This window comes from Aotus nancymaae, unplaced genomic scaffold (assembly GCF_030222135.1).
Source record: "Aotus nancymaae isolate 86718 unplaced genomic scaffold, 86718_ANA_hifiasm-v0.15.2.pri h1tg000002l, whole genome shotgun sequence".
Classification (NCBI taxonomy): domain Eukaryota; kingdom Metazoa; phylum Chordata; class Mammalia; order Primates; family Aotidae; genus Aotus; species Aotus nancymaae.
The window spans coordinates 3,344,709-3,356,581 of record NW_026988413.1 but is presented as its reverse complement, the minus strand read 5'-3'; the positions used below and the strand labels follow the sequence as shown (position 1 = coordinate 3,356,581).

Below are 11,873 nucleotides of genomic sequence, written 5' to 3'. Positions count from 1 at the left end.
CAAACTGCAGGCTCCATCCTCATGGGCTCATCACTATGTGCGCTTTTAAAAAATATTATTTTCTAATAAATTCTTTGAAGTTAAAAATAACAGAGTTCTTCCAGTTTGTCCAAAAAAAAAAAAAAAAAAAGTGTGTGTGTGTATGTTGTGTGTGTAACAGTCTTGGCTTCCAAGAATGTGGCAAAATGGTGCATACAAAGGGAATCTGAAACCACAGAGACAACAGAGGAGGTGGCTGTTACATCGGAAGCTAGTTAAATTAAAATAATATATTTTCATATTTTACACTATTTCAAAAATGAAATGTCATTCAGTTAAGTATTGATCTCTCAAAAAATCTAATTTACAATTCTGTGTATAAAAATATAATTTGTGGACCCCCATGAAGCACGTTTGAGTTTGCACTTGCTGAAAGCAGGAGATGGAAGGAGGGATGGCGAGGACGGAAGTTAGGTTTCTGACGGCCGGGGCGAGGGACGTGTAGAAAAATAGACTCTGAGCAGGTTGCTTGGCCTCACAAAATAATCTCTCCCCCTGTGAGTACAGTTCACATGATAATAATAAATTATCCAAGAAACAAACTATTTAAGGCTCTTGAAGGTCCGGTTCATATTATTTAGAACATCTATTCATACCAAACAAATAAATAGCCAGGAGAGGAGGAAAAAATAACCAAAATAAAACAATAACCAAAAAATTAAAAAATATATAAACTAAACACAACAACAAAACTTCCCGGGGTCCTTGTTTCCTTAGCGTCTACTTTGGACTGTCCTACTTTATTATTATTATGATAACTCAGTCTGGTTCGTGCGCCTTTTCCGAGTGTCTTTTTGCTTTGCGTTGCTGTCGCTGCCCCGCCCCGCCCCCTCCCGCGCCCCTCCCCGGGCCCCGGGCTTCAGCTGGACTTGGCCGCCATGCCCAGGGGGTGCAGGGCCTCGCTGTCCAGGAGCCACGTGCCTATTTGGTAGAGCAGCTGCGAGTACCAGTGGACGCCCGCGGTGGCCCCCGCGCCCGGATCGTCGGCTGCACCTGGCGCGAGCGGGGGAACTCGGCCACCGCCCCCGCCGTCCCCGCCGTCCCCGCCGCCCCCGCCGCCGCCGTCTCCGCCGCGGTCCGTGCGCGCGGGCGCCAGTGCAGCCAGGAGCGCGTGCGCCAGGCGGAAGGGCGCGAAGGCCCGGTGCGCCCAGCCGTGTTCCTCGATGACCGCGTAGCACGAGGCCAGCACCCGGTTGATGAGGATGGTGCCCTGGGCCGTGAGCGGCGCATAGGCGCCCGCGGCCTCCTCGCGCAGCGTCACGCTGTGCACGGCGGCGGGCAGGAGCCGGCGGTCCCCATCGCGCTCCGCCACCACGTACACGCGCTGGCCCGGGCGCACGCGGCTGGCAAACAGCGCCCGGCGGCCCGGCGCGTCCCCGGGAGGCGGCCCCGCGCCTGAGGACGACTCGGGCTCCCCGGCGGCCGAGTCATTGTGCGGCGCCACGAAGAGCAGGTGCGCGGCGGTGAGCAGCAGGCGCTCGCGCGGCTCCCGCGTCTCGATCACGTAGAAGACCTTCTTGGCGCCGTCGTCGCGGTCCAGGAAAGTGAGGAAGTCGCTGTAGAGCAGCCGGCCCTGGTCGTCCGCTGCCAGCACGCGGTCCCCGGGGCGGAGGTCCTTCACCAGCTTGGTGCCGCCCTGCTCCAGGTGCACCGTGGCCGAGCCCGGGAAGCAGCCCCCCGATTTGGCCGCCACCGAGTTCTCTGCGGGCGAGGAGAAGGGAGAGAAGAGAGAACAGGGCATTGAGTTCCGAGAGGGAGGCACGTCTCGGGGAGGAGGGCGCACGCTGGGTGCCCGCGCGCCTAGGCCCGGGGTGCGCACCACGCGGGGCTGGGCGGGGCGAGGGATTCCAGGAGGGTCCCGTACAGACCTCCCTCCCCCAACCCCACCGCCCCTGGGACAGGATTCCGACGCAGGCACATTCCTTAACGACTCTCCAAGTCTGGGCTGGCGGTGACAGAGGTGGGCTGGCGTTTCCTGCAGAGGCCGGTGACACTCCTTCCTTCCACCTTCCTCCAACCCCACCCCCAGCTCCACACACACCCAGCCTCGCCGCGAATCCGTCCAGAGGGTGTTTGCTCTGCACTTGGATTCCTCAGGAAGCCTCCTTGAGCTCCCGCGGGCGCCGGGCTCACCCTCCTTCCCTCCCGCCCCGGCGCGGGGCGCGGCGCCTGCTCGCGCGCTCAGCACCGGGGCTGCGCAGAGGAAACCCCGGGCCCGCCTGCCCGCACCACCCTGCGCGCCTCGGCGTGAGCCTGCGGAGGGGCGGGGGCGGGGAGTGAAAAGTAGCCGCTGTAGTTGCAGCAACTGCACAAACATTCCAGAGATTGGCCGAGGTGTGAAAATCCGAGGCTTGTGTGGGTTTTCTAATTAAAATCCAATAAAGGGCCCAGCATTGTCATTGTGATTTCTGGGATAAACAGGAGAAACTCTTGGAAGCGGACGCTTCCATCTTCTCCCCTTCCTTTTCTCAGCTCACTCTCTCCCCAGCTCGCGGGCCTCCCCCTCCCTATTTGCTCAGGTGCAACCCCCCCCGTGTGCAATTCACAAGCACTATTTGCACAGCCAGGCCTCTCTTCCAAGCACTCAAGATGTGTATTTGAATTTTAAATGGCGGGGCCTGTTCGGAGCCCTGGAAGCGCCGGGTCTCAAGGCCCCTTGACTACCCGCTTTCTCGAGCCCTCTGTCGCTCTCTGAGGCTCACGGTCCCGAGGACAATAATTGAAGTTGGGGCGGAGCGCAGGGGGCCGGGGAGGAGGGCGGGGAGGGCCGTCTTCTTTGCATTCCAATCTCCGGGATCATGCTTTTTGCAAATAGAGATTGCCAGAAAGAATCTTCCTGCTGGAATTACAGGGGGGTTTTAATCTTCTCATCGGTTTCTCCGGCATGAAGTGCGGGGCTGGCCGTGGGAGGCCCTCCGTAGCCCCCCGGAATGCGACCCCGGGCGCTGGTGAGCCCGAGTCGTCGAGTCGCACGGCCCGGCTTGACACACCGCGCCCCGCGCCCCCGCCCGTGTGCGCCGAATCCCAATGAGCGGCTCGGGCGCGCCGCTCTGCGCTCCCGGCGGGCGCGGCCCGGGGACTGGATTAGCGCTGCTCACTTGGGAGGAGGCCTCCGCGGACCCCCCGCTAGGGGGACCCCGCGGGCAGGAGACCGGGAGGAGGTTTCGGGAGGGCGCGCCAGGGGCCCCGGAGGCCGCCGTCTCCTGCCTCCCTGCAGCCGGGAGCTCTCCGGGCCGCACACCCGACCCTGCCGCCCCCGCTGCCCCCGCTCGGCGCCTTTGCTTTCTGCGGGGACAAGAAGCCACTCTTGCCTTTACCTACAAGTGCGCCTTGACACCTTAAAAGTGTTTTCCTACTGACAGAGGCCATTAAAGTGGAATTAGGAGACAGGTAGGGAAACCTGGAAAGTGGGGTGAGGAAGGTAGAGTTCCCCCGAAATTCACCGCGAACGGCTTTGCTAAACGTGCCAATTTATGCGGGCGGTGGAGCGCGCGGTGCACACAGCCCCAGGCCGCAGGTTCGCGTGCGCGCAGTGGCGCCTCCTCCGCGGCTGTTCCTCGCCGGCAACAGCGTGTGGCGTTGCAGGCCCAGGGAAGGCAGCCTCGCACCGACTCGGCCCGGCTTTCCCGAGCCTGCCCGCCGCCCAGGGCATCCCAGCCTGGCTCCCAGGAAGAGCGCAGGCTCCAGGCGCGCGGCCTCCAGACGCAGGAGGTGGTAACCCCTGGGTTTACTGCCGCCCACCAGGCCTCTCCCAAAAGGCTCGGCGAGCGAGCGAACGCAGCTTAGGATCCACGGGCGCCCGGCAGGGAACAGCCAGGACGCGGGCTCCGGGCCAAGACAGACCCCCCTGCGCTTAGGATAGCAGGTGGGAGCGATTGGTTCTTAAGCCTTAAAGGAGGGGAAGGATCTCGCCTAGACCTGGCTAACCGCGCAGGGCGAGGGCCAGGAAGGGCCTAGCGCCTCTCCCCCAGTCACGCTCCTACCCCCTGCAGGGGGCTCCAGAAGCGGGCAGGAAACCACCGGCCCCCACCTTGGGGCACGGAGAACCCTGGCCTCTGGCCTCCAAGGTAGGGATGATTTCCAGGGGCTAGCACTTCACAGGGCAGGTTCCCACTGCGGAAACGCCGTCACCGCCCAGCGCCCCCGCTCCTGGCCCTCAGCCTGCCCCCAGGTTTCTTTTTCCCTGGAATCAGGCCGGGGGTCCGCCAGTGGCCCTCAGTGGGGCGGATCGGGGGCCGGCTTACCTGCTTTCACCGAGCAGTGGATGTGCGCCTTGGACTCGTAGTACACCCAGTCGAAGCCGGCCTCCACCGCCAGGCGGGCCAGCAGGCCATACTTGCTGCGGTCGCGGTCGGACGTGGTAATGTCCACTGCGCGGCCCTCGTAGTGCAGAGACTCCTCTGAGTGGTGGCCATCCTCGTCCCAGCCCTCGGTCACCCGCAGTTTCACTCCTGGCCACTGGTTCATCACCGAGATGGCCAAGGCGTTCAACTTGTCCTTACACCTCTGCGAAGACAAGGGGACCCCCACCGACAGACACGTTAGCCTAGGCGGCCGCCGCCCCTCCGTCAGCCTGCCCTGCCCGGTCTCAAGGCGCGAGGGCCATGCGGAGAGGTGAGGAGACGGGGTTTGGAACGGCCCAGCCACGCAGAAGAGCCGGCACTGGGCGGGGGAAGAGGGGCGGCATTTGCGGAAGAGCGCGGAGGAGAAGCCCTCTCCGGGTAGAGCTGGGGGCCTTCCTCCCGATCCTGAAGCAGCTGGTGCTCCTAGCGGGGTCTGAGAAGCAAATAAAGACGTTTCCCGGAAACAAGTGACCTGCATGTTTCAGACGCCAACTCCGGAGCGTCCGGGGGCGCCCTCTGCGATGCCCGCCCCGCCTCCAAGTTGCCCTCCACTTCCAGCCCCCTCCTGGGGCCCTTTCTCCACCTGCACCGCCTCCACCTCCTCCCTGTGAAGAATCCCCCACAGCAGGCCCGACGCAGACCTGAGTGCACGTTCCCAGAAATAAAGAACAATGCACTGTGCACTTGCAGAACTGAAGGTTTTGCATTTATTTACCTGCGGCCCTAACCCTATCCGAGGCAGAGGGGAGGCCAGAAGCCGCTGGCGGGGCTGCGGGGTGGGCGGGGGCCCTGGTGGACGGCGGCCAGGTGAATGCCCGCTTGCAGCGCAGGCCAGGCCCGGACCGACTTTATCTGGACAGCCACATTGTTTTTGCGCGTCCAGCACTTTTCTGCCTGGCTTTTCTGTGGTCTGATTGTGTTTCTTGTTTTCTTTCACCTGTTCCCTTCCTCCCCTCTTGTTTTCTTGGCCCCACCATAGAATGGTGTCCAGCAAGTTTGAAGAGCAAACTGCGGAGGTGGAAGGAGGGGGAGGGGAGGGAGAAGAGGGGGAGGGGAGGGAGAAGCGGGGGAGCCAGGAGGCCTGAGGCCTCTAGTCCTCCGCCTGCGGAGGCTCCCCGGAAGCTGCCCGGTAGGAGGCAGGAAGCTCAGACTGGGCAGACGCAGACGGGGTTACCTGGGACTCGGATTGTGGGGGTTCCCCCGTAAGTCTTGGGTCACTTTCAGATAAGGATGCGATATAAAGCAGCTGAGTCAACTGCCTGTGTGTTTGTGGGGGCACTGACTGGCTTCCCGGGTGTTTATGCTGCTGCTGGTGGGACACGGGCTTTAAAAGCGGGAACGTGCACGGATGACGATCGTGGCGTCCCCTGAGAAGCTGCACCAAGTGGAGGCCGAGAGGCAATTTCAAGGTGACTTCTGCAGGGGCGGGGCTGGCCTCTAGCCTCCCAGTCTGGAAGGATGCTCTTCCTGGAGTCTGGTTGTCAGGATGGAAGGACAGTCTCTACCTGGGGCCTTCACCGTAGCTGGGTGGGGGGACTCTTTCGAGGGGGTGAGGCGTGGACGCTGGCCCGACTGCTGCCGCGCTTCCAGGGGACATGACAAATTGCGCAACAGGAAAAGCCCTGTGTATCTGGCAGCAATAAAAACCAGTAATATGGTTGTAGAGTTAAACATACAGCAGCTGGGGGTGGGGCAGGGCTGGGGGCCGCCCTGGTAGCAGGTCGGTGCCTGCAGGTTTCTGGGCCTGCCAGCATTAAAAAAAAAAAAAAAACGTCGGAAGGGCAGAGTTTGAGTGAGGTCATCTTGAGGATTGAACGCGTTTTACATGAAAATCAATCAGTAAACCAGGGTCAGTTTAGATCTGTGATGTGAGGCCCAGTGCGCGCAGGCGCACACCACCAACACGCACACGGACCCCCCCATGCACGCCCCCCACCCCACCGCAGCTCCCTCCCGTGGGGGGTGCGCCGAGGAAGCTTTAAACAGCTTCCCAGGAGGGCAGCCAGGGAGAGGGCGGCACGGTGAGGAGGACCCGGCCCCAGCTCTCGGAGCTGCGCCACTTGGGCGGGCATGGAGGACCCTGGGCTGGGAGACCCGGGCCGAGCCGGGCGGCGACGGGAGGTGGCTGTGCGGGTGAGGGGCGGAGGCCGAGGATGGCGGGAGTTGGCACCCCCACCCCACGCGCCCTCCTCGCCCCTGCTCCACGCGGCCTCTGCTGGCGGCCGCTCCTCCTCCCGCGCTGGGCGGGATTGTCGCAGGCAAAGCCGGGAAGCCCAGGCCGGTTATTAATTCATTGGGTCGTGTGCCGCGAATCAAGCCCGACTCTGTGCAGCCACCGTGAAGCCCAGCAGGGCCGCCGGGGCCGGGCTTTGTGTCGGCGGAGGCCAAGTTGTTCCCCACGCCTGAGCTCCTGCCCACCTCCCTGATCCGCGAGCCGCGCCGGCGACTGTCACCGCCCGCAGCCGGTGTGTTTTCCCCAGCGCGGGGGCGGGGGCGTCCCAACTTCAAGATGCCCCAGGCCCTAAACGCTCCTCTCTCCACTGTCCTCTCACCACGCTCGGAAGAACAGACCCCTCCTCAAACCCACACCTGAGCGCCTTTCCCGGCGGCCCCAGAGCGCACAGGAAATCTATTTAGTGTGGCGGCTCAGGCCCCCCACTCCAGGCCTCAGATCCGGCCCTCTGGCCTACTGCCCCCTCGGAGCCCCTGGCCGCCAGCACCCTCGCCTGGCACCCCAGGCCCGCGCGGGGAGAGCGTGTCTGTCTGCGCTTCCCTCTCCCAGGTTAATATTAACCGGCAGCTCCTGCGTTCCAGAACTGCTCTGAAAGTTCCACTGGGGACGATCTCGCCATGCTTGAGGGACTTGGGCGGCAGTCACATCAGGGACCCAGAGACAGGGAGGGAGACAGAAGAGGAGGGCCGCTCACCTGGGGCACAGCCTAGCAGGTTATTTAAAATGAGGGCGGCCGAGCAGGCTCCCCAAACCTCCCGCGGGCCTGGGGCTCCCTGGACGCCTCCTTCACCCTGCCCCTGCCCTCAGCACCCGAGCCTCCGCCTTCCCCATCCCTTCCTCCCCCACCCTTAACTCCTGGAGTCGGGAGAAGGAAGGTAGGGGAGGGATCAACCAGGAGGTGCCTCACAGACTGCCAGCCCCAAGCCCCTCTCGGTTTTAGGGGACCTTTGTGGGGTCTGCGATAGAATCCCGGCCTGGCTCTCCACACCCAACCCCCACTTGGGCTGTCCCTCCCCCTTCTTTTGTGTTGGGAACGGGAATAGCCACTGCCCAAGGAAAAAAGTATTTGTTTTCGTTTCTTTCGTCTGAGGGAAGTTGACAGAAGGTCAGAAGTTCAAATGCTGCCAGTGCGCGCGGCGGCGAGAGTGGCCGGGCGCGGGACCGCTGCGCCCCGCGTCCCCGGGCCGGGCGGACGGGGGTCGGGGGGAGGCCCCTGGGCTGGGGGCTCTGGCTGGGACGTGGAGGCCCAGAGGCCAGGCAGGAGGCGGACTGCGGAGGGGGGCGCGGCCCAGGGCAGGCTGACAGAGTCCGTGCTGCGCCCCGGGCCCTGCACAGGCGCCCCCATCTCCGCGCCCCCGCCGCCGGGGTCACTTCCGCGAGCCCAGCGCTGCTGTTAGCTCCTGCGGTGCTTGCGCTCCGGCGCGTGGAGCGGCAGAGCACGGCGGCTCCAGCCCAGCCCCGCGCCCACTGAAACCCTAGCCGCGGGGGATCGATAACCCGGGAGTAAGTGGGGCTGCAAGCGTCTGCCTTGCTGCGCGGTTCTGCGCGCTCGCAGTTTCGCAGCAGGGCTGCAAGGCCCGAACCCTGGGGAGGGCTGCGAGCCCAGGGCACCCTCTGCGGCATTGGCCTCCTGCAGACCAGGGCAGAAGCTGACCCACTCTGGCTCTGGGACCTCGGGTGTCCACGCCCCCGCCGCTTTCTCCGCAGCGCCACTCTCCTCTCGGGTTCCAAGGGACCCCGGCAAGGCCCCTCCTTGGCGGGCAGTGAGGGTGAGGAGAGGATGGGTGCCCCGGGCTAGTCGGAGAACTCCCAGTCAGCTGCACGCACCGGGCACCCCGTGGCCCGTGCAGAGTTAATTGTGGATCTCGCTGCTCTCTGGCAAAGGCGCGCGCGTCCACACTCGCGGTCCAGATTTAAGGTGGTCGGGAGCAGATGAGGGAGAGCAAGGAAATCAGAACCAGTTCCTATTCCTCTCCTTTCCGACAGCTGGACCCGGCTACCCCGCCTGCGCCTCGCCTTTCTCGGCCCCAGGCAAGCCTGGGAATCTGGTCGGGAAGCGAGGGGCCCGGAGGTAGTTCCTCTCTCACGGCCGTCCCTCCCCTCCCCCTGCACTCGCGCCCCACCAGGCCACTCCATCAGCCACTGTGCGCACCTAGCCCTAAAGGTAGGACTTGAATATTTTAATAGGGCAATAAAAAGGATGTTGACCTATATTTGCAAGGAAACCCATTTCTGGCTTCAGTTATACATGCATGGAGTTTCAGAAAGTCTAGAATTGGCTGGGAGATTGGCAGCGCAGAAGTCTCAAAGGAGGTGGGGAGGGAGAAAAGAATTCATATTTTGCTTAGCTTCCCCTCCCCCCTCACTAATATTTATTTCTCTTAATTATGCAAGCAGGTTGAAAACTAAAGTGATGCAGTGCCAATAAGTTCTAAGTCCCTCCCCTAAGGTACCTCGGGCTTGGGAGAGCGAGAGAGCGAGCAGCCTTAAAGAAATATCAATACATTCACACTCTGATGGGCACAATTGTGGACATGCAGTCGCAAAGGCAGCTCTGCGATACAGCCAGGGACCCAGGGACGGGTGGAGTCGCCTCTGGAGCCCCTGCCTTTTGTCAGAACCTCCTCCTGGCTTTTCCAGTTGAGAATTCTTTGGTGGGGAGGTGTGGGGTGGGGGCAGTCGTGGGAAAGAAAACCACAGAGGCGACGGAAAACCTGGGGGCTCTGCGCCCAAGGCTAGGTTCCTACAGTGTCGGAGGCCACTTCATGTTCGTGGGAGGGGGATTCCCACCTTCTCCTTCCATGTCCACTCCTGACTTGGAAAGGGCCGACACCCCCAAAGTGAAGGTCTCCCCAAGTTACAAGCCAGGGCAGAGGTAGGATGGGGAAGGCCACTGCAGCAAGGCTCATCAAATCAGGGCCGTAATGGACCACGTCTGTTCCCGTCCTCACCCCACCACACCCTAAACTTCTCCAGCTGGACCCTTGACCTCCATTCTCCTCCAGGAAGAGGAAGAGATGAGGGGGAGGGCAGGTGGGTGGGGAAGGAGCCGGTGAAATCACCTTCGTATCTGCCCCAAGAGCAAACAGAGTAAGTCTGGAAGTGCTCGGCTTCTCGTAACCCCCCGGAAAGCCGCGCACTCCACGCCCGCGCTGGGGTCCTACCTGAGTCATCAGCCTGTCCGCTCCGGTGTTTTCTTCATCCTTAAATATGATGTCGGGGTTGTAATTGGGGGTGAGTTCCTTAAATCGCTCCGAGTTTCTGGAGATCTTCCCTTCATACCTTCCGCTGGCGCCTAGGGTCTTCTCGGCCACATTGGGGATAAACTGCTTGTAGGATAAAGGGGTCAGCTTTTTGGGGTGCCGCCTCTTTCCGAATCCCCTGCCGGGTCCGCACGCCAGCCCAGAGCACACCAGCAGCGAGGAGACGAGGACTAGCAGCAGACATCTCGCCAGCAGCAGCATCTCGCCCATGGAACTGGTGACTTCCGAGCTGTCCCCGAGCGGGTCCGTGCGCGAGCGCGCGCGGCGGGTGTGTGCCTGTGCGCTCTCTCTTGCGCTCTCCCTTCCTCGCTCCGGCTCGCCCTCTCGCTCGCTCTCTCGCTGGCTGCCTCGCGCTTTCTCTTCCTATATAACCTTGCCCGCCGCGGCTGCGGGGGACTCTCCACCGCTCCCCACCCAGACAGGGCTTGGAATGGCAGGCTGCCGGCCGCTGATAACGGAACACATCGGAGTTGGGTCGCGAGACAGCAATCAAAAGACAAAAAGAGTCTGATTTTAAATGGTAGCAAGCCTGGAGAGCTTGTGAGAGAGGCTGCCTTTAGCACTATATTATAGCTGCCAGGGGCGCATCTGATTGGCCAGAGCCGCACAAGCTTGTCTTCTGATGTTAACCCTGAAGAAGACTACATTTTTTTTTTCTCTGTTGCTGCTGTTGCTTTATTTTCACCTGAAGCCTTCGAGTTAAAAAAAAAAAAAATCTTTCCTAAGATAAGGGTGGTCGGGAGGGAGGAGTGCAGGTCTTGGGCTAACAGCAGCTACTCCCGGCTTTGTGTACGTCCTCGTGTTTCCCCCTGACTCGCCCTGGAATGGTAGGTGCTTCAGTAAAAACCAACTTAAGTTTTTAAAGGACAGTTGAGCCCCCCACAAGCCTCAGTCATCAAGCACGCAGTCGCTCACACATTTGAGGGCCAAGCTGCCCAGCCGTTATTTAATGTTTCTTTCCCAGAGACTTGATCGTGCAGGCTGGGTCTCCTTGCAATCTGGAGAAAGAGGAGTGAGCCCCTTCCCAAAGACCAAGCATAATGATGAGTGATCGTAACTTAAAGCACTGCTATTTGAAATGCTTTCAGTGCCTTAGAAAAATGTAAAAATACTGCTCTTTCATTGTGCATCAATTAATACATCATTTTTTAAGCTCTGCAAATGGGATGGGGGCGTGCTCAAGGGCAGGTACAGAGTGAGCGGCGGGCGTCCGGACGGATGGGCACAGTAGGTCCGGGGATGCAGCCCGGCACAGAGGAGAGAGTGGGGGCCAGTGTGTGCACTGGGTGGGCAGAGGCCATCGGGTGGGGGCAGGCGAGTGGGCGAAGCTGTGCTCACACCACCCCCATGATCGATTAGAGCAAAGTGCAGAGCCAGGGATGAGCTGAATGTGGAATTCAGGCTCCTTGCAAAGCTGTCCTTATGTGGGGGCTCGGCAGGCCACTGGTCTTCAGGCACAGGAGCCGCCGGGTCCTAGGGACCCTGCGGGACAGTATTCTGGTTGATGAGGGGCTTCCTAGAAAGAGGGCATAGTGCCTAGAAGTTGGAAATCTTTTAGTCCAGAATCACCTTACTTCTTGCAGAAAAAGGAAAAAAAATCTCAAAAAGTTCTAATTAAACCAGGAAAATAAAATTTGACGCCCCCCTTGCTTTTTTTTTTTAAAACAGATCATGCCCTTGCCTTCCTCATCCCCCATCCCACTCACGTACAGTAATTCTTCTAGCAAAGGGGGAGGGAGTGAGGTTATTCCTGTGGAGGGGATCCTGACCCAGAGGAGTCAGCAGGTGCTGGGAATGTGGCCCTGTGAAGGTGAACAGTCTCCCTGGACCCCAGACTCTCAGAGTGAAGGGGAGAGGTCCCGGATGAAGCTCAGCCCGCAAACAACGGACGTTTCCAGAAGTTCCTTTTGCGGACCAACTTTGTGTGCGTGTGTGCGTGTGTATGTGTGTGTGTGCGTGTGTGTGTGGTGGGGAGAAGAGAGAAGCATCTTAAGT

General features: G+C 60.8%; 1 protein-coding gene across 1 annotated transcript; it reads right to left on the bottom strand.

The window, feature by feature from the left end:
- Positions 1–898: 898 nt before the first annotated feature.
- SHH (sonic hedgehog signaling molecule) lies at positions 899–10,120 on the bottom strand. The gene is made up of 3 exons (XM_064383698.1): positions 9,780–10,120; positions 4,284–4,545; positions 899–1,740 (listed from the first exon to the last, which is right to left on the bottom strand). The coding sequence occupies exons 1-3, from the start codon at positions 10,086–10,088 to the stop codon at positions 899–901; spliced, it is 1,413 nt and encodes a 470-aa protein (XP_064239768.1). The 5' UTR covers positions 10,089–10,120.
- Positions 10,121–11,873: the final 1,753 nt, after the last annotated feature.